At 41.8% G+C, this 26010-nt stretch overlaps 1 protein-coding gene across 11 annotated transcripts in view; it reads left to right on the forward strand.

The window, feature by feature from the left end:
* Positions 1 to 3789: 3789 nt before the first annotated feature.
* Positions 3790 to 26010, forward strand: part of Ankhd1 (ankyrin repeat and KH domain containing 1) — a 118000-nt gene continuing 95779 nt past the window's right edge. For 9 of the 11 annotated variants that reach the window (XR_008219125.1, XM_052741913.1, XM_052741916.1 and 6 more), the window contains exons 1-3: positions 3896 to 4982; positions 21022 to 21172; positions 25062 to 25218. Coding sequence is in view for 10 of the 11 variants with exons in the window: in XM_052741913.1 (XP_052597873.1) it covers positions 4650 to 4982; positions 21022 to 21172; positions 25062 to 25218 (641 nt within the window). In the remaining variant the exon portion in view is untranslated. Of the gene's footprint in view, positions 4983 to 21021; positions 21173 to 25061; positions 25219 to 26010 lie in introns of all 11 variants that reach the window. The other 2 variants (XM_052741917.1, XM_052741914.1) reach the window with 2 other exon arrangements.

Raw genomic sequence — 26010 nt, forward strand, 5'->3', positions numbered from 1 at the left:
ACTGCCTGTAATTCCAGCTCCGGGGAATCTAACACCTTCCAGCCTCTAAAGGCACCTACACACACACACACTGAATAAATAAAATCAGTGTGTCTGTGTATATGTGTGGGCACAAGCATAGCATGGTGAGTGAGGTCAGAGGGCAGCTAGTGAGAGTCAATTCTCTCCTTCTACCATGTGGGCTCCTGGAATCACTCAGGTCATCAGTCTTTGGTGGCAAGTGCCTTTATCTGCTGAGCCACCTTGCTAGCCTTACACGTGTGTACATGCATGCCTGTGTGCATGTTGTGTGAGTATGTGTGTGTAGAGACCAGAGGTCAACCTTGGGTTTGTCATTCTTCAGGCACCATCCACCTTTTTGTATGTGGTATACGTGTCTGGTTTATGCACATGTGGAGTTTGCATTTTAACTAGATTGGATGGCAAGCAAGCACCCCAGGATCTGCCAGTTTTTTTTTTTTTTTGTTGTTGTTTTTGAGACAGGGTTTCTCTGTGTAGTTTTGGTGCCTGTCCTGGATCTCGCTCTGTAGACCAGGCTGGCCTCAAACTCACAGAGATCCACCTGGCTCTGCCTCCAGAGTGCTGGGATTAAAGGCGTGTGCCACAGCCGCCTGGCTGGATCTTATGCTGACTGACCCTTACCCTCCTACCCCACTCCAGCACTGGGGTTACAGACACACATACAGGTGGCTTTTTCAAAAAAGAATTTATTTTTTAATTATATGCATGTGTATATCTGCATATGAGTATGTACATCTGAATGCAGTGTATGCAGAGGCCAGAAGTGGGTATCAGACCCCTTAAAGTTTGAGTTATAGGACTGGTGTTAGGAACTGAACCCCAGTCCTCTGTAAGAGGTGTGGACCACTATACCCAACTCAAGAATCACACGCACATACACACGTGTGGCTAGTCTGGGCTACAGAGCTCCAGTCAATAACAACAATGTGCCAGTGGCACAAGCCTTTATTCCTACTACTTTGAAGACAGAAGCAGGGGGATCTCTGTGAGTTTGAGGCCAGTCTGGTATACATAATGAGTTCCAGGCCAGTCAGAGCTACATAATAAAAACAGACATACAAACAAACCAAACCAAAAATCCAGCTAGGCACAGGAGTTGGAAGAGTGAAGGTCAGAAGTTCAAGGGCAGTCTCCTCTACTGAAAGTTGGAAGCCAGTATGGGCTATGTGAGACCCCTTTTCATAAAATAAAAATCAGGAGCAGGTGAGATGGCTCACTGAGTAAATACGCTTGCCACACAAGTCTGGAAACCAGAGTTAGATCCCTGACAACTACGTAAAGGTGAACTGACAAAACCTCTCCCACCAGGTTGTTCTCTGACCTCCACTTTAGCACTGTGGAACACGCAAACACACGCAAACACACGCACACTAAAAAAGACTGCAGGGCGGTGGTGGCGCACGCCTTTAATCCGGCACTCAGGAGGCAGAGGCAGGGGGATCTCTGTGAGTTCGTGGCCAGCCTGGTTTACAGAGTGAGTTCCAGGAAAGGCTCCAAAGCTACACAGAGAAACCCTGTCTCCAAAAATCATAAAAAGAAAAAAATTTTTAAAAATTAAAAAAAAAAAAAGAAGGCCTGGAGGGATAGCTTGGTGGTTAAGAGCACTGGTTTTTCTTGCAGAGGAGCCGGGGTCTGAATCCTAAAATCCACACAGCAGCTCACAACCATCTGTAAGGAATTCCAGTTCCAAGGGATCTGACACCCTCTTCTGGCCTCTGGGGGTCCCAGGCACACACATGTGGTATACAGACATACATGTAGGCAAACACTTACACACATAAGAAATTTAAAAAAAAATTAAAAGCACAGAGCTGTAGTTCTATAGAATAGTCAATCATTCTGAACTACACACCAGTCAACAAAATTCTAGGAAACTTAGAGTCTCATAATAATAAACTACTGACAAGTGTTTCAGGTAAAGGTTCAGGGGAAACAATGAGTATTGCTCAATCATATTGACCATGTTCTCTGGGTTAGTTGCTAGGTACTGAATCAAGAAGTATATAGTTCTCAAATGGATGGAGGAAATGAAAATATCCAGTTTTCAGTTTCCTCTCTTTCAGATTCATTAATTTGTTTAAATACTTTAATGTACTTATTCATCGAGTTGCATCAGAAATTATTATTTGTACTCGTGGTAGCAATGACAAGTAGTTCCTTTGTAATGTTGCACCAGTCAATACCTGTTTTTGCCCAAGGATGTATCCAAACCAATTCTGGATAATCCAGCTTTGAAGTGGGTTGGGCAGTGCTATTTTTTTTTTTCTTTTTTCTTCGTTGCTTAGTTTGGATTGTGAGCTAGTCACACATGCCTTGAAAACATCGGAGGATGCAGGTTAATTAAAACTGTATATGTTAGCCGGCACGCCTTTAATCCCAGCACTCGAGAGGCAGAGGCGGGTGGATCTCTGTGAGTTCCAGGCTAACCTGGTCTACAGAGGGAGTTCCAGGACAGCCAGGGCTACACAGAGAAACCTTGTCTTGAAAAAAACAAACCAAAACAAAACAAAGAATCCAACAACAACAAAACCTGTGTATGTTGTTTACATAAAAAATTATATAAAGTAAGATCTCTCCCATTTTCTACAACTTACTATCTAGAAAGAACATTTGTTAAGTATGTTCTTATCATAGGAAACACTATCCTTCTTGGCATATGAAATGCCAAAATGAGCAATTATCAAGTCTAAGAAATTTTAAAAGTAATAAAAAAAATGCTTGGCAGAACCAAGTGTTGGTATTACAAGCAAGCCTGATTATGCCCAGAAACAAAACAAAACAAAAAAACCAACACTATATTTTTGTGAGCTTGGCTCTTAACGGCCAAGAGATGGTTGATCTCTTCAGCCCATTTATATTCTTTATAGTATTTTCAAAACCCAATTTAATGGAGGTGAAATACTGAGTATTGCACAATCGAGATAGATACAATTCTTTATAAGAGGTCTACGGAGAAAATGACAAATCTTTTGTTTTTAGCTAATGTGTACATCAGCTGGATAAAAGGACATTTTTCATACCAGCTTCACCAAATCCTTTTGTGATTTTTAAATAATGAATTAGTGAGGAACCGTAACACTTTTAACCATTTTTATTGATAAAAAGGGGGGAGGGGTTGAGACGGAGAGGAAGGGGAATCATTAGAGACCGGTGAGCTCCTTGGTCAGAAATTTTGTTAGAATTGGTTTAGCTGGCAGAACCCAGGACGGGCAGCAAACTCCTGAAGAAAGAGAGAGGATTAACTAAGAAAAACGAATCTTCCCTCTAAATTGGTCACTCTGCTCATCTGTGTGTTATCACCTTTAACTTATAACCACCCAGTGGGGAGGGTGCTCACGTTCCCATTTTACAGAGAGTAACATCAAACGCGCCGAGGTCACCAAACAAGTAAGTGGCGGCACCTGACCAGAAATAGCCCGCGCGCGCACGCCCTCTTATCCGCGTCCAGCCTTGCGGTCGGATTCCACGCACGGTTCCATCTTCCTCCGCGGGACAGTTCCCGGGACAGAGGGATGGCGCTGTCCAGCCCGCGGCCCCGCCGGGCCATCCCAGCCGAAGGCTGCGGAGCCTGGCCACCACCTGGCGCGCGGGCGGACCCAGAAGCCTCGGGCCGGCCATGCGGAGCGGCTCCCGGGTTGCTTAACCTCCGCGCGCTGGGTTCAGCTTGGACAGGCGGGATCGGCCCGGCCCGGCGAGAGCCGCGCGGGCGCTCCCAGTCCCCGGCTCCCTCCCGAACAGCCGGAGGCAAACGGGTTAAGTAGCCTCACCTGTCCCGGAGGCGGAGCCTGCTGTGCTGACTGACGTCGCGGTCCTCCAACCAGGAAATGGCAGGAAGATGGGGCTTCGCGGAGACTGATTGCTTCTTTCCGCCAATCCCCGTGCAGCTACTTCCGGCCATAGCCGCGGCGCCCGTGGGAGAGCGACAGGTGGGAGCTACTTTGTTACCTCGGCGCCTCTTGCATCTTGGACGCACAAGACTCGCCAAGCGAAGGGTTAGGTTTACTTCATATTTTGTTAATTCTTGCGGGTTTTCACGTCAGCCCTCCTTTTAATGAGAAATGGAAATTCCCCAGCCCTTTCCCGTCACCTCAGATGGGGGCGGGATGAACAATATCCTCACAGGCCAATTGTACCACGCGACGTCCCGTGACAACGTGACCGACAATCTCTGGCGCCAATTGAGTTCCCCATTGTTAGGGTTCCTTTTGAGTGACCGCAAGGCCAACTAATCCACTTTAAGGTCGCGATACGATAGTCACGGAGGCGGACCAATAGACAGAGAAGAAGACCGGAAGTCAGCTCGGAAGGAGTAGGGGGCGGGTGTTCACAACCGCCCAGGCCTGCGCGGGTCAACGCAGCTTGGGGGCTGCGAGCCAGCTAGCAGCGCGTGACGGAGAGCGTGAGCGACAGAGCTCTTTGGCCAATGGTTCGCAGGCGCCTGGGAGTCGCAACCAGTGATGAGTCTAAGGGGCGGGAGGCAGCAGGTTAGGCAGTGAGAAGTTAGTGGCGCTGCTGGGACGGGGGGGAAGGAGACGCTTCTTCCTCCTGCTGCTCCTCACCTTCCTGGGATCCGCCGCGGCTGTGGCCGCGAGTGATTCCGCGGCGTCTCCGGCTTCCGCGTGCGAACCATGCTGACGGACAGCGGGGGTGGCGGCACCTCCTTTGAGGAGGATTTGGACTCCGTAGCTCCGCGATCGGCCCCAGCTGGGGCCTCGGAGCCGCCTCCGCCGGGAGGGGTCGGGCTGGGGATCCGCACCGTGAGGCTCTTTGGGGAGGCTGGGCCCGCGCCGGGAGTCGGTGGCGGCGGCGGCGGCGGCGGCGGCGGCGGCGGCGGCGGCGGCGGCGGCGGCGGCAGCGCGGGCGGAGGGGACGCAGCGCTGGATTTCAAGTTGGCGGCTGCTGTGCTGAGGACGGGCGGCGGAGGTGGTGCCTCTGGAAGCGACGAGGACGAGGTGTCCGAGGTATAGCTCCAGGACCCTTGTCTCTAACGTTGCGGGAGACGTGGATTCTTTGGGTCAGCACCCCGGCTGGTCGGCTCTCCCGCTTCCCGGGGGCAGTGTTCTCTTGACAGCAGTCGCCTGCAGGGCGACGGTGGCAGCGGTGCGGGCCTAGCGAGCGCTCTGCTTGCTCTTCGGCGCGCGTCTGGAGCGGGGACGGGTCGCCGTCCCCGTCTGTAGACCCACAATAGGGAGCTCTTTAGTCTGCGAGCTTCGCGCGGGAACCCGGACTCCGCAGGCTACCTCCCGCCCACCCCGCGTTGGAGGTGGGGGAGGGCGGGGTCTCTCTAGCCAGAGTCCCTGCCCTTGGTACTGAGGGAGCCGAGAAACAGATCGGAGGACACAGCTAGCTCAACAAAGCCTTTCTGCTGGTCCTCTGCCTTACCGTGTTGCCTTGCCTATGCATTTAAGTCGAGCGCTTCTTATTTTCTCTTTAGTTTGAGGCAGGTGAGTATTAAGTTCTCAGCTTTCACGCTGAAAAAAAAAATCACGTGACTGGCTCTTGGACGTTTTGTGAAGTTAGACAGGAAAAGGAAGTTCCAAGGCATCTTTGAGCTTCGGAATAGCTGGATAGTGGAAGGCTGAGGTTTTTAGCCTGGGAGAAGGGGAGGCATCCAACACACACCTTTTCTCGTGAAGAAAATGAGTCGAGCTCTTTCATTTCTTTTAGCACGTGTGCACATTTCAGGTGTGAGCAACTTAGGATGGTAGATACTCTTCGATATCTTGGGAGAAAAGTTGACATACATAGTTGTAGATATTTGCACACTTAATCGCATAATATCCATTTATAAGTCAGTATTTTCTTTGACAGTGGTCAGGATAGAGTACTGTACTGTGATATTTTTAAAGTGCTCAGAATTATTGGGTTTTATTTTTTTTTTGGCTATGATTTATTGAATGTTTTAATTTAGCCTGTGAGTTGCTGTGTACATCAGGCTGGCTGAACTTCATGTGACCCTTCTCCTGCCTATATCTCCTTAGTGCTGGATTACAGGTGTGCAACGCCATGCCTAGCTAACTATTTCTTCTATGTTGGTCCTAACATGCCTGGTTCATCCCTTGTGATTTTAACCTCTGGTCCTGGTGTTAAAGTACAGGAATTTCTGTGTACCACAATGATCCTGGCTTGTACATTTGAGAGGAATAAGAAGAAATTATTGCAGAGTACAGTTACACATTGTTATTCCTAGGTCTGAACAGGAGTTTCTTTGGACTCAACATTTTACTTTGGAAAAAAAAAAAAAGCTATGTATGTTATCCATCCATATTTTTTAATTTCACTGTAAGGAAATAAATGCTAAGCCAAGAGATGAGAGAAGAATTTTACTTGGGTAGTCAGTTGTTGGGATGGGTAGTCAGTTGTTGGGAGAGTCTGCAGCTCCCTCAAATTTGGATTTGTGGAAGGCTTTATCCTTTCAGTGAAACTCTATGAGAGCTGAACCCAGAACACATATTCAGCTAGGAAATAAACTGGTGGTTAACTTTAGATTCTAAAATTTTGTTTCATTTTTCTTTGTAACTTGAAAGGGAAGCTCTGAAAAGGTTGGCTTTGTTCTAAATGTTAGGGGAAGATAGTCGCCTTGATTTGGGGACCACTTTGACATAATTAGCATGGATGAGATTAGGGGTTACTAATAGCTTTTATGAATAGTGTTTAAATTTCTTCACAGATAAAAGTGCTAGTGAACTTCCAAGTCAAATTTCTGTTTCAGTGTTTGTTTCTGTCACATACACAAACACACACACATTTCATATAATGTGTGTTAAAGCTATGGGTATAATCTATACCTTTTCACCTTTTTTTTTTTTTGAGACAAGGTCTTACTGTGTAGCTCTGGCTGTCCTGGAACTGGCTTTGTAGACAGGTTGGCCTTGAATTCACAGAGATCAGCCTGCTTCTGCCTTCCAAGTATCAGGATTGAGTGCATGTACTGCCATACCCAGCTTAATACTTAAAGAATTTTTTTTTTTTTTTGGTTTTATATGTAATAGTGTTTTGCCTATATGTGTGTACACCACTTGAGTGCCTGGTGCCCACGGAGTCCAGAAGAGGATGTCATGTCCCCTGAAACTGGAGTTACAGCTGTTTGTGAGCCATCATGTCGGTGCTAGGAATTGAACTGGGGTTCTTTGGAAGAATAGTCAGTGTGCTTTTAACCACTGAGCCATCTCTCCAGCCTCAGAACACCTATTCTGTTGTTGGTTTGGTTTTTTCAAGACAGGGTTTCTCTCTGTAACAGCCCTGGCTGTCCTGGAACTCACTCTGTAGACCGGGCTGTCAGAGATCACAGAGATCCCCCTGCCTCTGCCTCCCAAGTGCTGGAATTAAAGGCGTGCGCCACCGTGCCTGGCCAGAACATCTATTCTTATTCTCCTGCTTACTTATATATTCTGTGCCCCAAAAAAAAAAAAAAAAAAAAAAGATTTTGGGTATGAGTGTATATTCATATTTTTTTCTTTTTTTGGACAGGGTTGTTCATTGTAGCCCAGGCTGGACTTGTGTGTGCTAGGCAGTCTTCTGTCTGTGCCACCATTATGTCTGGTTGGCTGGCCTTTTTCTTCCCTTAAAAATAATAATAATAGGCTGGGTTGTGGTGGCGCACGCCTTTAATCCCAGCACTCGGGAGGCAGAGCCAGGCGGATCTCTGTGAGTTCGAGGCCAGCCTGGGCTACCAAGTGAGTTCCAGGAAAAGGCGCAAAGCTACACAGAGAAACCCTGTCTCGAAAAACCAAAAAAAAAAAAAAAAAAAAAAGTAATAATAATAATAATAATAACAACAGAAAAAGCAAAACAACTTTAGTTTTGGAATGTAGCTCTCTGAGGTTTACAGAGTTTTTTGGGGAGATAGGGTGGGGTTTTATGTGCATGCAGTTTGTTAACCTGTGGAGAAGGAAAGCTATTTTTGTGGTTTTTCCTTTCAGAAAAGAAATTCTTGAAATATTTCATAGCAGCAGTAAGTGTTGTAGGGTATATATAGTCTGCCTTTGTGAATGAAATGAACTATTTTGCTTAAGTAAGCTATTTACCTTTTCTGTTTTCTCTTTCATGAGCTGTCTTATCCTTTTGCTTTGGAAGGGATAACAAAATGTTCTTAGAAAAATACTAACCTATGAAGTATTTGATGAAATAATAATAAAATCCTAATTTTCATGTTTCCTAAATTATTTTAGAGACAATGAATTAGTTGTTACATAGTTGGAAGTGGAGATTGTCTTCTTCCCCATTTGGGGCAGAAGGTAAGAAATGAGAAATAAAAGACCCAGTACTGTGTTTTGCTGGTTATGTTAAAAGGTCCTGCAGTTTGAGGAGGGGATCTAGGACTATTACTATTAGTAATTTTTTCTTAATCTTATTTGTTGTTATTATTATTATTATTATTATTATTATTATTATGTGTGTAATATCATTCTTGTGGATGTCATAGGGCAACTTGTGGAAGTCAGTTCTCTCTACTGTGAGTTCTGGAGTTTGAACTGAGGTGGTTGGGCTTGAAGTGTTTGTGACTGCTGAGCCATCTCTCCAGCCTCCATACAATTTTTTTTTTAAATAAATTTTTTTATATTATCTTAGGGAATGCTGTCATTTGGTTATTTATTTGTTTAGCAGTGTTGGGGATTAAACCTAGGGCCTTGCATATGCTAGCAGTACTCTCTAATTACATCCCTAGCATCTCTTTACTTTGTAAGATTTGAGAGAGGTGCTTTCTAAGTTGCCCAGTCTAACCTTGACCTTGCTTTTTAGCTCAGGCAGGGATTAATGTTTTGTTTTTGTTGTTGTTGGTTTTTGGGGTTTTTTTTTTGTGTGTGTGTTTTGAGACAGTCTCACTGTGAAGCCCTGGCTGTCCTGAAACTCATGGAGATCCACCTACCTCTGCTTCCCAATTGCTGGGATTCCCAAGTGCCTATGCCACCACACTGGACTTAGAACTTTTGATACTTCTGCTTCAGCCTCAGTGTTAATAGGCCGACGCCACCAGATTCAGCTGTTGCATATGGATTTAAATATAGGAGAATATCTGTTTTGTATTTCTTCAGGGTTATTGAGTCTCTTCCTTCTCCATATAAGTCCTTAACTAGAGGAGTCAGAACTTACATTGGATAATAGAGGTCAGGTTAAAAATTTCTTAGAGCTAGGTACAGAACTATAATCCAGTGAGTTGGGAGAATGAGTCGGAAAGATCAGGAGTTAAAGGCCAGCCTCAGTTTCATAGCAGGGCCAGCCTGAGCTACATGAGAACCTGTCTCAAACAAAACCAATGTAAATGAGTTAAAATTATTTTTTAAAGATTTATTTTTATTTATATGTATATGTGTGGTTCTGTTGGAATCCCTAGAACTGGAAGGCGGTTGTAAGCAGTCCAGTGTGGGTGCTGGGATCTAAATTCAAGTCCTCTGTAAGAGTAGTCCATGCTCTTCACCACTAATCCATCTTTTCTTTTTTTCTTTTTTTTTTTTTTGCATTTCAACTTTTATTTGAAAACAATCCATCTTTTCTTACAAGCCAGTTTATTTTTTTAATTATTTTATGTTCATGAGTGTTTTGTTTGTATGTATCTGTGTGCAGTGCCCACAGGGGCCAGATGAGGGCGTTGGATCTCCTTGGGACTGGAGTTACAGACAGCTGTGAGCTACCATATAGATTCTGGGAATTGAACCTCGATCCTCTGGAAGAGTAGTCAAGTCTTCTTAACCACTGAACCATTTTTCCAGCTCACAAACCAGTTTTTGTTTATTTGTTTTTTGAGACAGGGTCTCACTGTGTAGCTCTGGCACTCACTATGTGAGCTGGCCTCAAACTCACAGAGACCCATTGGCCTCTGCCTCCCTAGTGCTAGGATCAAAGGCATGCACCACTACACCCAGTTACAAACCAATTTTTTTAATATATTTATTTATTTGTTATGTATACAGTATTCTATCTGCATGTTTGCCAACAGGCCAGAAGAGGGCGCCAGATCTCATTACAGAGGGTTGTGAGCCACCATGTGGTTGCTGGTAATTGAACTCAGGACCTCTGGAAGAGCAGTCAGTGCCCTTAACCGCTGAGCCATCTCTCCAGCCCACAAACCAATTTTTTAAATGTGAATTTTAGAGTGATACCTTTTCCCTTTTTTTTTTTTTTTTTTTTGGTTTTTCGAGACAGGGTTTCTCTGTGTAGCTTTGCTCCTTTCCTGGAACTCGCTTTGGAGACCAGGCTGGCCTCGAACTCACAGAGATCCGCCTGCCTCTGCCTCCCGAGTGCTGGGATTAAAGGCGTGCGCCACCACCGCCCGGCTCCTTTTCCCTTTTTAACAGGCTGAAAGAAATAATTCCTAAAGAAAGGACTTTTTTAGATTGATGAATTTTAAGTTACCTATTGTAAGAGTATGCATATACTATATTTGAATAATATGTGACTTTTTTTAAAATTATGAAAATGCTGGGTGTGGTGGTACACATATATACCTTTAATCCCAGGCAGACAGATTTCTGAGTTCAAAGTCAGCCTGGTCTATATAGACAATATATTGAGTTTCAGGCCAGCCAGGGCTACATAGTGAAACCCTGTGTGGGGCAGGGGGGAATTACTACAAAGTTATGGGGCTTAAGGTGTATCTCACTAGTAGGGTAGAACTCTTGCCTAAGGCACATATATATCTGGGTTCAATCTCCATTAAAGGGGAAAAAAAGGTTAAATTTATTATAAAACTAAACAGTCTTATGAAGAACAATTCAACAGTCTAGAAAGAAAAGATAACATAAAAAGTAAGTTCTTCCCACTTCAGCTAGCATTTCAACTCACATTCTTTAAGGTAGCCAATGATCTTTTTCTTTTAATAAATGTATATCATATTGATAGTTTTTTAAACATGTGCCATATTTACAATTATGTAAAAGCACAAAGATGCTGAATATGGACCTGAAAATTATAGCAGAAGATTTGTAGGGATTTTTTCCTCTCTGAAAATTACTTTTAGATTCAAAAGCACAGGCTGGACAGGTGGGTCAGTAGTTAAGTCAAAAGCACAGACCATATAGAGTTTGTTTTCCCTCCACTGGCAAAGGAGCTAGTTAATTTCTTTTAAGTTATTTGTTATATAACACAGAGCAGGGTTTTTCAGTAGCATGGTGAAATTTTGGGCCACATCAATTCTTTGTTGTGAGGGTTCTCCCATGCATTAGCAGCATCTGTATCTATCCACTAGATGCCAGTAGAAACCACGTAATTGAGATAGACCCAAATCCTTCAGATGTTCATCTGATGCCTCCTGTGAACAAAATCACTCTTGCTTGAGAGCCACTGGGATAGAGGCCACTCTTGTCAGGGATGGCAATTTTGTCATGAATACTCTGTATTCAAACTTTAGGTAAACAAGGTGACTCACTGCTTTTAATAGCATTTCAAGGCTTACACTTAGCCTGAACAAGAGAGAGAGAGAAAGAAGGTACTAAAAAGTTTAATGTAAAACTAGTCAGAAATGTTTTAAATTTTCTAAAGTAAGTTTATCAGTTAAAAGAACTTTTACTTTAAATATTTTCAAAAAGTTTACCTAGTTTTTGTGAAAGTAAACATACAAAAATTGTTATGAGGACTTTCAGTGTGTTCAAGACAGAAAGAGTTTTATTATATAAGTACCAGTGATAAAATAGGAAATATAACTATTCTAGTGTGTAAATTTTGGAGACATTGGAAATGTTAAATCAAGAAGAGGCTATGTGCTATTACTGTAACTATTGTATACTTTTAAGAGTATCAATCTTGGACAATATCATTCTGTAAAGCAGTAAGACAGCATAGAAGTTAATGTGTTGATTGTGATTATTTGAGTTATGAATTTAGAGCAATGTAGAACTGGTTGGTGTGAGTGGAAGGAGACCTTATTGTGAAATGAAGTATGACAGTTTTGTTTCTGTTAATTTTTTTTAAAAAGCGTCTTTAAACATATAACATGTAGTTCATAATCTAATAAAGGACAAGTGATGAACTCCCTTTTTTAATGTTCCTTTAAAAAATTGTGTGTGTGAGAGAGCAGAGGGAAGAAGGGAGGGAGAGAGGGGTGAGGAAGGAAGTGCATGACCCATTGTCCGAAAATATGGAGGTCAGAGGACAACTTTTGGAAGTTGGTTTTCTCCTTCCACTTGTAGATTTGGGTCCAATGAAGGTTTGAGGTTTGTGTGGCAGTGTGTTTACCTGCATAGCCATCTTTGTTGTCCCCGTTTCCCCCTTTCTTGAGACACAGTGTCACACATACAGCCCAGGTTGGCCTGAAACTCAGGATCGTTGTGCCTTTAATCCCTAAATGCTGGGATTACAGGTACCTATCCTTTTTTCCCTTAGTTCCTTTCTCTTATGTGTGTTTTTGAGATAGGGTCTTACATAGCCCAAGCTGGCCTCAAACCTGTTATGTAGTTTAGGATGACCTTGAACTCTTGCTCCTCTACTGGAGCTAGAGGTGTGGACAGTCATCCAATCCAGCTCTCTAGTCTTGAAGGAAGCACAGGGTCTTGCTTTCTAGTTCATGCTGGCTTTGAACTCTTTTAAAAAAAACAAAACAAAACAAAACCAGGGTCTCTCTATTTAGTCCTAGCTGTCCTGGAACTCCATATGTAAACCAGACTGGCCTCAAATTCAGAGATCCTCCTGCCTCCTAAGTGCTGGGATTAAAGTCACCAAGCCCAGCCTCGATTTGAATTCTTGATCACCCTCCTTTAGCCTTGGGAATGGAATTACAGGGATGTGCCACCATCTCCAGCTTTTGATGGTTGTGAATATAGGTGGACAAATATCTCTTTTAGATACTGTGTTCCATTCTTTGGATATATGACCAAAAGTGAAATTTTTTTTAAGATTTATTTGTTTATGTACTTTATGTATATGAGTGCTCTATCTGCATGTATACCTGCATGCCGGAAGAGACATTATAGATGTATAATGTAACTGTGGCTTGGAACTCTGTTTGGCATTGTTTACTCATTCAGCCTTTGGCTTTTTTCAAGACTTATTTTTAATTTTAATTATCTGTCTGTGTGGAGCTGTGTGTGGAATCTGCATGTGAGTGCTTGTATTAGTGGAGGCCAGAGGCATCAAATTCCTCTTGAGCTGGAGTTAGAGGTGTTTCTGAGGTGGGTGCTAGGAAGAGAACTCTGATCCTCTGCAAGAGTAGTATGTGCTCTTAACCACTGAGTCATTCCTCTAGTCCTACCGTTTACTCATTTTTTACAGAAGAAACTGTTTAGTGGGTGGACCTTCTTCATGAACTCATATTTCATAATAAAATTCCATAGTTCCAGGCTGGGAATGTAGCTCAGTTGGTAGAGTGCTTGCTTAGTACAATAGGAAAATCTGGGTTTTATCCTAGCACAGTGTAAAACCAAGCTTTATGGTACAAGGCTGTAATTCCAGTGCTTGGGAGGTAGAGGCAGGAGGATCAGAAGTTGAAAGTTGTCCTCAGTGCATACTGAATTAAGAGTTAGAAGACAGCAGGGGCTCTAATGGACCCTATCTCAAAAGAAAAAAAAGTAAAAGTGAAAGAATTCTAAAGGTCCCTGCCCGTGTCTTAGAATACAGGCAAGCTAAGGCAAGAGGATCATGGAGTGCCCAGGCCAGGCCAGCCTGACCTATACATTAAGGAATCAAAGGATAAGGGCGGCTGGGGAGATAGCTCGGTTGATAAAGTACTTGCCTGGCAAGCATGGTGATGTGAGTTAGATTCTCCAATGTCCATGTAAAAAGTGAAAAGCCAGAAGTGGCAGTGTGTGTTTGTAATTCTACTCTGGGGAGACCAAGACAGGTAAATTCCCTGGAGCTTGCTAGCTGCTAGCCAGCCAGCCTAGCCTAGCCTAACTTAATTGGCTATTATTCCCAGGCCTCAGCGAGATACCTTTTCTCAAAAAACAAGGTGTATGGTGCCTGGGCAGAAAGAGCATCTAAGGTTGTCCTCTGGCCTCCACCTCCACCCCCTTCCTAAGCAGCTGAGGCTCTAACTCATTTGGTAGAGTGCTAACCTAGTGTGGCTGGATCCTTAGGTTTGATCTACACATAAACTAGACTTGGTGATGTCCACCTGTAATCTCAGCACTTTTGGGGGCAGAGGCAAGAGAATCAGAAATTCAAGGTGGTTCTTAGCTACATAGTGAGTTACACAAGACCCTTTCTCAAGCTAAAACAAAACAAGAATTGGTGATTGTAGCTTGGTGGTAGAGTACTATCATATCCTGTTCAAAGCCAAGGATCTGTCTTCTTTGCAAAAAGAAAGCAGAAAAAGTCTTTCAAAAGTTTTAGTCCTTAATAACTTAAGAATTCTTTTAAAATGCTTTCTGTCAAACCTGATGACCTAAATTCAATATCTAAAACCTGTATAGTGGAAGGAGAGAACTGATTCCCACAGTTGTTTTCTGACTCGCACATGCATACTTTGGGACACAGAACACACACACACACATACACACACACACAAACTAGCAAAAAAAATTTTTTTTTAATTAAAATGAATTTTGCTTGGTTGAACATCCATCCATTCATCTATCCATCCATGCTGGGGACTGAAACCTAAGGTCTTGGACATTCCAGGAGAGAGCTCTGTGGCTGAGCTATATCCCAGTCATTTTTTTTTAAAGATATCATTTCATACGCTAGTATTATCCAGGCTGTTTTGTAATTCACTGTGTGTAGCCCAGGCTTCTCTGGAATTTACAGCAATCCTATTTCAGCTTCCCAAGTGTTGGGATTATAGGCATGAGCAGCGATGCCTGGCTCCCAGCTTTTTATCTTTTTCTTTGTGATGCTAAGGATTCCAGCCCTCTTTCCTTTTTATTTTTTGAGACAAGGGTCTCAGTAAATTGCCCAGGCTGGCCTTGAACTCAGTTCTAGCAGGTTTTGAACTTCTTGCCTCAACCTCCTAGGTATCTGGGATTACAGGATTACACCACCAGGCCTTTCCTGATTGTTATTTTTGAGTAGTTTTATTTACTTAGAGTCATCTTATTTGTTAAGATTTATGCTAGGCTTTAGATGATGAAAAAAAATACTTCCTGCTCTTCAAGATATCATTTTTTCCCCAGTAATAGGAGCATTTCAAGGAATGAAAAAAACTTTTACATGTCCTTTTAAACTCCTTTCACTATTAATGAATTATAGTGCGTGTCCCAGGAATGTTGCAATTTAATTACCTCATCACATTTAATTTTGTTATGGCTCTGTGACAATCCAAGATACCAAATTCAATTTATAACTCTTGCTATGCATTAATTGCATGATCTCTATAATATAATCTAGTGTTTGAGTCTTTACTTGAGGCTATGGATAGACCTTAAGAGGTAGATCTGTGGGCTGGAGAGATGGCTTGGCAGTTAAGAGCACTGACTGCTCCTCCAGACATCCTGAGTCTAATTCCCAGCAACCACATGGTGGCTCACAGCCATCTATAGTGGGATCTGATGCCCTCTTCTGGTGTGCAGGCATACATGCAGATAGAGCACTCATATTCATAAAATAAATACACAAGTCTTAAAAAAAAAGAGGTGGACTTACAAGAGTAATTAAAATAAAAGCATTCCTACTCAGTTATCATGGATTGTTGTCTTGTGTCTTGTGCTTATATTTTAGTAGAAGTCCAACTACTTTATCTTATGAACTCTGTGTGTGTGTGTGTGTGTGTGTGTGTGTGTGTGTGTGTGTGTGTGTGTAGATGTAGGCAGGAGCATGCCATGGCATGTGTATAGGGAGGTCAGAGGAAAACTTTTTTCTCGAGAGACAGGGTTTCTCTGTGTAGTTTTGGTGCCTGTCCTGGAGCTCGCTCTGTAGACCAGGCTGGCCTCGAACTCACAGAGATCTGCCTGGCTCTGCCTCCCAAGTCTGGGATTAAAGGCATGCGCCACCATCAGGCCAGAGGAAAACTTTTGGGAGTGAGTTCTCACTTTCTACCTTGTTATGGCAGGGCCTCTTGTTTCTGCTACTGCACTGTGTCCTGCAGCCTAGCTGTCCCATGGGCTTCTGGGTAATTCTTCTGTCTCTGCCTTCTATCCCATGTCTGGCTTTTTTTCACTTGGGTTCAGGGAGTTGAACCCGGATTGACAGACTTTCCTGGCCAAATGCAGTTAGTACTTTTGTCTGCTGAGCCACTCCCTGGCCTGATATCTTGTATACTATACCAGCATATTCTACTTCTAGGCTTTTGCCATTTTCAGGTCCCTCTGATAAGAACATTCTCCTTTAAGATATCCAGTGTAGCTTCCCTTTTCCCTTTCTCTTAAGTAATTTTAATCTGAGTGGTGGTATTGCTGGATATCCTTGGCCTGTTAGTGTGTTTGATATAGCATTGACTTGACTACTTTTTGACACTGAGCTACATACATTAGCAGCCTGATACCCCCACTTATTTAAGCTATTTAATTTTTTCTGTGTAGCCCTTGGCTGGCTTGGTGCTCCCTGTGTATCCCAGGTTATTCTCACACTCTCATACCTTAACCTTCCTCGTGCTGGGATTACAGCCGTGTGCTACTGTTCCCAGATTCTTTTAAGAAACCTTCCAACTATCTATTGTTTGTTTTCTGTAAATATCTCAACCTCTCCAGTTCTAAAACTGAGACGATCATTTCCTTCCTCCATCCACCTCATCCCTTCTTCCTCCATATTTGTGTGTGTGTGTGTGTGTGTGTGTGTGTGTGTGTGTGTGTGTGTGTGTGGTGCTGGACATTAAATCCATGGCTTTGGGCATCATCCTAGGCAAATGCTTTAGCACTGAACTAAATACTCAGCCTCATCATTGTAAGTAGCATTGCCCTAAAACTAGTAACTTATTGCCCTAACTCAAGTCAGAGACCTCATAGCTCATACATACTGTTGCTACTTCTCACCATAGATATCTAACTCATTCCTTTTTCTGTGTTCTCACTTCTGCTATAAATGAAACTGTCTTTCACCTGTACTATAGCTGTCTGTCTGCCTCTAATCTTGTGTCTCTAGATCTTTACCCTGCCATCAGAGTAAATTTTCTTTTACCAAAATGTTATTTATTTCAGCTGGCTTGGTGGCTTGCACTTGTAGTCCTGCAACTGTGGAGGCTGAGGTAATAGGATTGCTGCTAGCCTGGGCTGTTGAATAGTCCCAAAAAAAGAAAGAAAAAGATTTTTCACAGCATACAAGATTATTTAGGATTTTGCTCTTGTTATCTTTCCAGATTGACCTCCATTTGCTTATTATATTTAAGCCATACCAAATTGCTGTAGTTCTGAACATCAAGCTATTTTATGTCCTGGAATATATGCTTTCGCTGCTTTGGCTTCCAGAATCATGGTAGTAACTATGATATGTTGAATGCTCATTGTCCACTGCACTAAAATGCTTCCTTATATATTCTAAAAATAAACCTCGTAGGTACCATAGAAGGAAAATTATATGGTTCTTAATTTGCATATGAGGAACATGATATATAACACTATATATATGTATATGTATATAACAGAGAGTTATATTCAGTTAATGATAGTGCTAGGCTTTTTCTTTCTTTCTTTCTTTCTTTCTTCATTTTTTTTTTTTTTTTTGTTTTGTTTTTGTTTTTCGAGACAGGGTTTCTCTGTGTAGCTTTGTGCCTTTTCCTGGAACTCACTTGGTAGCCCAGGCTGGCCTCGAACTCACAGAGATCCGCCTGGCTCTGCCTCCTGAGTGCTGGGATTAAAGGCGTGCGCCACCACCGCCTGGCCTCTTTCTTCATTTTTGAGGCAGGATTTCTATACCACAGCCCAGGCTAGCCTTAAACTTGACAACTCCTTCCTTAGCTTCTGAATAAGATATAGATGTGTATTCCCACGTCCAGCAAGAGTCAGGATTTGACCTGATTCAGACCTTTGATTTTTTTTTTAAAGATTTATTTATTTATTATGTAGATAATGTTCTGTCTGAATATATGCATGCAGGCCAGAAGAGGGCACTGGATCTCATTACAGATGGTTGTGGGCCACCATGTGGTTATTGGGAATTGAACTCAGGACCTCTGGAAGAACAGCAGGTGCTCTTAACTGCTGAACCATCTCTCCAGACCGACCTTTGGGTTTTAAAATCTGTTTATATACTTTTTTCGGGGGTGGGGGGTTGGGACAGGGTCTCTCTACATAGCCCCATCTGTCCTAGAACTCAATATGTAAACCAGGCTGATCTTGAACTCAAGAGATCTGCCTGCCTCTGCCTGTGGGTTGCATGTGCCACCATGCCCAGCTATGGACTTGATCTTAACTGTAGGCTGAAGAGTGATAAACTTTTTATTTTTATTTTTTTTTTGAGATGGGTTCTTGCTATGTTGTCCAGGCTAGTCTTCAACTTGTGGCCTCATTGATCATTCATTCTACATCTGTAGCTAGAGTTTTCCTGCCTTGCCCACAGTCAGGACAAATCTCTGTCACCTGCCAGTCCCACAGCTGCTCAGACCCAACCAAGTAAACACAGAGACTTATATTGGTTACAAACTGTATGGCCGTGGCAGGCTTCTTGCTAACTGTTCTTACAGCTTAAATTACTCCATTTCTAAAAATCTATACCTTGGCACGTGGCTCATGTTGTAAACCCAAACACGTGACTGCCTCGTCACTGCCTTATGTACAGCCCTCCAGGTCCTCTATGGTATTGAGATTAAAGGCGTGCGCCACCGCCGCCACGCATTTGCTATGGCTCTAATAGCTCTGACCTCCAGGCAACTTTATTTATTAACATACAATTAAAATCACACTTCAGTACAAGTAAAATACCACCACATACATCAGCATCCCAAGTAGCTGAAACTACAGGTATACACCATGCTGTATAGGTTGTGTTGTATAGCTGGCTAACTTCAACCCTCGTGATCCTCCTGCCTCAAATCTCTTGAATGATGAGATTTTTTTTTTTTTAAAGTTTATATGGTTGTGTGTGTGTGTAGGTCAGAAGACAAAGTGTGGGAGTTGTTTTTTTCTCCTGCTGCCAGAGTTTTAGGGTTTGAACTCGGGTTACCAGATTTGTATGGCAAGCATCTTTACCCACTGAGTCAGCTTGATCTCCCCACTCTACCCCCCCCCCCTTTTTTTTTGAAACAGGGTAATCCAGGTTTGGTCTCAAACTTACTGTGTAGCCAAGGCTATTCTTGAACTCTTGCTTTTACCTTCCAGGTGCTGAGATAACAGGTGTGCCACCATACCTTGCTTGTAAAGGCTTTGTAAAGACTACCAAAAATGAAATTTGTGGTTGCTAATATTAACTGTCAGCTCAATGCAATTTTTATTCCTATTTAAGAGCTTAGGTGATGTCACTTGTCTTTGCCTGGTTTGACCACATGGCTAGTGTAGTATGCATATAATCAAAATAATGCATATGTTTTATGTTAGAAGTCTTTTTTGTTTGTTTGTTTTTCAAGACAGGGTTTCTCTGTTTAACAGCTCTGGCTGTCTTGGAACTCACTTTGTAGACCAGGCTGGCCTTGAACTCAGAGATTCACCTGACTTTGCCTTCCAAGTGCTGGGATTAAAGGCATGTGCCACCATCACCCAGCCAAAAAAAAAAAAAAATCTATTTCTTAGAAATATAGGCTAAGAATAAGATAAAGTAAACTAGATTGTTGAAAAAAATTTTTTTAAATCATTTTACCATTATTAGTCTTAAACCATATTAGTATAATTGAAAGTTCCACATTTTTATACCTTTATGAGATGGGAAACAGAACAGTAGATAGAAAAAAATAAAATAGACCTAAATATGAATATTAATTGTGGGCTAGAAAGCTGGCTCAGTGGCTAAGCTGTTATGCTGCTCTTGCAGAGGACCTGAGCTGGATGCCCAGCCGTCCATGTCAGGCAGCTCAAATCACCTATGGTTCTAGTTTTAAGGGTCTGGTTGCTTCTTTGTCTGTTTTCTGAGGGCACCTGTGCTCATGTTAACATAACCCACAGGCACATACATATATGAATAATTAAAAATAAATCTTAATAAATTCCAAGGAAGCTGTGCACCTTAATTTTTTTTTTTTTGGTTTTTTGAGACAGGGTTTAATTTTTAAAAATTCAATTAGAATTAACTTGATTTAAAATTGGAGGGTTTCATGTATATTTTTTAATTTGATTTTTGTTTATACTGTTTATTAATTTCAGCAAAATATGCATCAAATGCCTGCTAAGTATGATGTATTCTTAGGTGTACACCATCACACCCAGCAGTGGGTTAAATCTGACTCTCATTTTTTTTAGAGTCAGAATAAATTATTTAGAAAAGAGGACAACTGTTTTATAATGGCCTAGCAATGCTGTTATCTGTTTTTCAGTATTGGAGATTGAGCCTCGAGTTTTGCACGTTAGGCAAGTATTCTAATATAAGATATATACCCAGTCTGCGCCCCCTTAACATTTATTTGTTTATCAGTGTTTGTATATGTGTGTGCATATATGGGTGCCAGTGTAGAGGTCTGAGGACAACTTGCAGAATTCAGTTCTCTCCTACAATGTCGTTCCCATGATCAAACTCAGATCATCAGGCTTGGCAGCAAGTACTTTTACTCTCAGCCATCCACCCCCGCCCAACACCCCCGCCCAACATTTCTGTTTACTTAGGACAAGGGTCTTACTAAGTTGCCTAGGTAAGCCTTGTACTTTGATCTTCTTGCCTCAGCTTCTTGAGCAGCTAGGATTTCAGGTTTGCACTAGGAGGCCTAGCTGTATGTGTTTGTGTGTAATTGTTATTTTGTTATCTAGTTCTGTGTACAATTTCCCAAGAGGTTATACACATATGCTTCATAAAAATCACATGTGTATATAGATTTTTATGCTCTCTGCTAGGAACATAAAGATACAGTGCTCTCCAAGAAACTTATTGGTGTGCCTGGGTTATACCTGCTGTCATCATGCTTAAAGATTAACAGAGAATGCTCCCTCAAAGTTCTGTCCTCATGGCTCATGTTTATATAATTATCTAGTTATATTTGAATTCCAAATAATATTGACTTATCGTTATTATAGTCATATTGGCATCAGCTTCATCATTATTCCATCTTTAATTCATAAACAGGTTGAATCATTTATTTTGGACCAAGAAGATTTGGATAACCCAGTCCTTAAAACGTCAGAGATATTCTTATCAAGTACAGCAGAAGGAGCAGATTTACGCACAGTGGATCCGGAGACCCAAGCGAGACTGGAAGCATTGCTAGAAGCAGCGGGTACTCTACTGATTTTCTCTTTGAAAGTAGATCTCATCAGGAGTGGTGGCCCACACCCTAGCACTTGGGAGGCAGAAGCAGGAGGATCTCCTTAGGACCATGGTCTACATGGATAGATCCTATCTCACAACAATGACAACAGAAAGTGTAGATCTCTCTCAGATGTCATACAAGGTTATCTCAGGAATATTTGACATACCAAATTTACAATCTCTGATGTTTTTTTTTTTTTATTTTCTAAAAAGTTCACACTCTGTATTTTAAAAATTCTTGGTTCAATGCAATCAATTTTTTGACTATTTTTTTAAGTTAGTAAAGATATTTAGTTATCAAGGACAACATCAGATACGTGAAAAACATGGAAGTTAAGTGTAGTGGGTTTTTGTTTTGTTTTGTTTTTGTTTGTTTGTTTTTTGGTTTTTTGAGACGGGGTTTCTCTGTATAACAGTCCTGGCTGTCCTGGAACTCACTCTGTAGACCAGGCTGGCAGAACTCACAGAGATCCGCCTGTCTCTGCCTCCAGAATGCTGGGATTAAAGGCGTGTACCACCACTGCCCGGCCTGTTAAGTGTAGTTTATAAAATTTTTACTGTGTTTGAACTGATTCTGGGAACTCTAATATTGTTTATTCGTTTTAATTGATTACCTTAACTATAAATAGCTATTTTTTATTTTTAAATGAGTACAAACTTAAGACTGAAATATATCAGGCTATGCCAAACTCCTGGTTTTGAAATACCAGCAAAGAAAATCCGTGATAGGCCTAATGTGATAGCTCATACCAATAATACTAGCCCTCTGTAGGGCTATTTTTTATTTATTTATTTATTTTTTGCTGGACAGCCTGGGCTACATAGTAATTTCCAAGCCAGCTGGAGCTACAGTATGAAACTTTGTCTCAAAAAAATGATTCAGGGGCTGAAGAGGTGTCTCAGCAGTTAAGAGCACTGGCTGTTCTTCCAGAGGACTGAGTTCAATTCCCAGTACCCACATGGGTCTCTCAACCTACATGAAGCTAAAATACCTATGCACACAAAACATGGATCCAAATATATAATAAACATGCTTTCTCACTGGGTGTTGTGGTATATATATATAAGGGAAACTGAGGCACATAGTCACAGTTACAAGTTACAGACTTAAAGAAACAAAGCACACATAATATGCTTTCTCAAATATATACTTATTTTTTAATTTACTATTATTTTTTAAATTTTATGGTCATTGATTTTTTTTTCCCCGCCTACATGTATCTGTGTGAGGGTGTCAGAAGCCCTGGAACTGGAATTATAGACAGATGTTATGCATGTGGATGCTGGGAATTGAACCCAGCAAGAAGAGCAGCCACTGAGTTTAACTGCTGAGCCATCTCTCCAGCCCCTACTTATTATTTTATAATGTAGTGTCTGCTCTTTATTTACTATACAAATTTTCCATTGCACTGTAATTAAAGCCTTTTATCTTCTCTAAAATACAGAACTCTAGAGCAAGGTGTTGTAGCACAAGCCTATAACCCTGTCACCTGGGACTCTGAAGCTAGAGAAATGCCTCAAATTCAAGACCAGTTTAGCCTCCATAGCAAGACCTTTTCTCACAAAAACAAAGAAGGAAGTCTAGCCAGCTGCTGGAGTGCATGCTTACAGTTCTGTCACTTGGGAGGCTGAGGTAGAAAGATTACTACAAACCTGTGGCCTCCCTGACCTATAAAGTGAAATTCTTCTTTTTTTCCTCGACTGTATGTGTAAGTAGGTATGGTGGCTCATACCTGTGCAAGAAGTGCCTGGGAGGCTAAGGTAAAAGGACCAAGCATTGAAGGCCAGCCTTGACTACATATTGGCCCTATCTCAAAAAAAAGTTTTTAGAGAAATTAATAGATAAATTTAAAATTATTGTTTATTTAAAATTATTTATTTAATTATTATTTCTTTAATTTGTGCATATTTATATGTGTGGGTACTTGTGCTACTTCATGAGTTTGGAGGTCAACTGGTAGTTTTCTCCTATTACCTTGTCACTGAAGTTGAACTCAAGTCATCAGGCGTGGCAGCAGGTGCTTTTACTTGATGAGCCATCCCATTTCCTCATATGTTCTAGGTTTAAAATAGGACCTAAGCCAGGCATGGTGGCACACACCTGTAATCCCAGCTCTCAGGAGGCAGTGGCAGGTGGATCTCTGAGTTTGAGGCCAGCATGCTTTGTCTACGTATTGAGTTCCAGGACAGCCAGGACTACATAGACCCTGTCCACCCCCCCCCACCCCCTCCCCCCAAAAAAACTCAAAAAATAACCAGGACTACAAAGACAGACCTTGTCTCTAATAAATAGATAAATAAAATAATAAAAAAATGGTAGCTACACATTAAGTGCCATACTTTTACTTTATATTAGCTGTTAGCTGGCCTTATGTTACACTCCTATAATCCCAGCAGTTGTGAATTGGAGGCAGATGGATCAGGAGTTCAGGGCCAGCTTTGGCTGTGTATTACATTTGAGGCCAACCTAGACAATATAAAAACCAGAGGAATAAAGACTGTTAAAATGCTGAAAATTCAAAACAAAAAGTCCTAAAGCACAAAAATTAATTCAGCTTCCTAATACTACTAACCAGGTGTGTGGTAAGCATGAATGATCTCAGTACTCAGGAAACTCAAGGCAGGAGGATCAGAAATTCAAGACCAGCCTAGGTTATATAGCAAGCCCATATCTTAAAAATAAAATTGTATATATGAGGTGTTGGATATACGTCTCCATGGATAAGAGTGCTGGCTGTGCAGTATGAGAGCATTAGTTTGGATCCCACAACCACATAAAAAGTCAGGTGTGGCAGGCTTGTAACTCCAGTGCTGTGGGGGAAGCAGATAGGAGATTCCCTGGGGCTTGCTGGCTGTCAGCCTAGCTACTAGTTCATTGAGAGACTGAATTGAGAAGGACTAAGGTAGAGAGTACTAGAGCAAGCATTGTGATATTCTCCTCTGGCTTACACAAAAGCATGTGCGCCCACACTCACATGTGTGTACACTACATACACATTTACCATACTCTCATATACATACATACACATACAACACTGAAAACCAAAACCTCAAACTATACTGTTAGAGGTTCAGAAAGATCATTAACAGCCTTTTAACATTTCATATCAAAGGAAGGAAAATTTAAATTTCATCTATTAATGACTAGAAAAAAGATATAAAGGAAATTATGGACCTATTTATAAATTACGTAAATTCATTGGGTGTTACATATTTTGGTTTTTTATTTATGGTATCTGTCAAACTCAATTTAAAATGTTACCCTAGAAGATGTTAAGTGGATATTTGACCAAAAGGGGAGAAAATGTTGGATTGCTTATGATAAATTACAGGTTCTCTCCTTCATTGCTACTGAAAATAAAATGGGCAAGTGTCCTGTACTAGAGAGTTTTTTTGGGGCGGGGGGCGGTTTCAAGACAGGGTTTCTCTGTGTAACAGTCCTGGCTGTCCTTGAACTCACTCTGTAGACCAGGCTGGCCTCAAACTCACAGAGATCCTCCTGCCTCTGCCTCCCTCGTGCTGGGATTAAAGGCGTGCACTACCACTGCCCAACTGGAGATTTTCTGATATGACAGTTCTTCAAGTGAAATATTACTCATTTGGTACAATAAGGATCATATTAAGTCAAATGCAGAATCAGGTATAGGAAAAGTTAATATGTATATTGTGAATATGGAAATATTGAGACATGGGTGGTTATGGCTTTGACGTTAGTGATAGAGCTGAAATCATCAACCCTATTTATTTGCTGTCAGGTTCATATATGGGGTCTATGTCGTTTCTTTGGCATGTGTGCTTAAAATACAATTTCAACACTTTTTTGCTTTTTCTTCCCTTGCACTGCCTCACTGACTAAGGAATTGGCAAATTGTCAACTGCTGATGGTAAAGCTTTTGCAGATCCCGAAGTACTCCGGAGACTGACGTCTTCAGTGAGCTGTGCACTGGATGAAGCTGCTGCTGCACTGACACGGATGAGAGCAGAGAACACACACAGCACAGGACAAGTGGACACGTATGCATTCAGTACTTTGCTAGCATTAATGTTTTCTTGAGAAACGTGAGCCAAGTATTTTAAGTTGATATATGAGTATGTACATACTATATGAATATAAAAATGATATTTCTTTCATCTTTTTTGAGGCAGAGTCTCTCTATAGCCCTGGCTGCCCTGGAACTCATTGTAGACCAGGTTAGCTTTGAACTTGGAGACCTGCTTGCCTCTTTTAATTGCTGGGGTTAAAGGCATGTGCCACCATGCCTGGCTTCATCTTTTTTTAAGTATTTTTACTTTTATGTGTATGAATGTTTACATGTATGTATGCTTGCTACATGTGTGCCCCTCCTTCCCCCACAAAATGCTGCATGGACCAGGAAATGTTTGTTTTGTTTTTCGAGACAGAGTCTCACTATGTAGCTCTAATTAATCTGGATGCTTTACATATTCTGGAATATGCTAAGTAGACCAGGCTAGACTCAACTCACAGAGATCTACATATCTTTGCCTCTTGAGTGCTGGAATTAAAAATGTCTCACTCTGCTGGGTACTGGTTTTATTTTTGAGACAGGATCTCACTCTGTAGCCCAGGCAGCTCTTGAATTCTCAGCAGTCCTGCCTCAGCTTCCTTAAATGCTGCTGTTAAAAGTGTGAGCCACCACATTCTCGAAAAACCAAAAAAAAAAAAAAAAAAAAAGTGTGAGCCACCATACCTAGCTTTGCATCCACTATTAAACATTTTTGTGGGTATTCAGTATTACAGTATATGAAAAATCCAAACTGAATAAGACCTAGTTTCTACTTCAAAAT

This window comes from Peromyscus californicus, unplaced genomic scaffold, assembly GCF_007827085.1.
Source record: "Peromyscus californicus insignis strain IS unplaced genomic scaffold, ASM782708v3 Scaffold_17__1_contigs__length_78620276, whole genome shotgun sequence".
Taxonomy (NCBI): domain Eukaryota; kingdom Metazoa; phylum Chordata; class Mammalia; order Rodentia; family Cricetidae; genus Peromyscus; species Peromyscus californicus.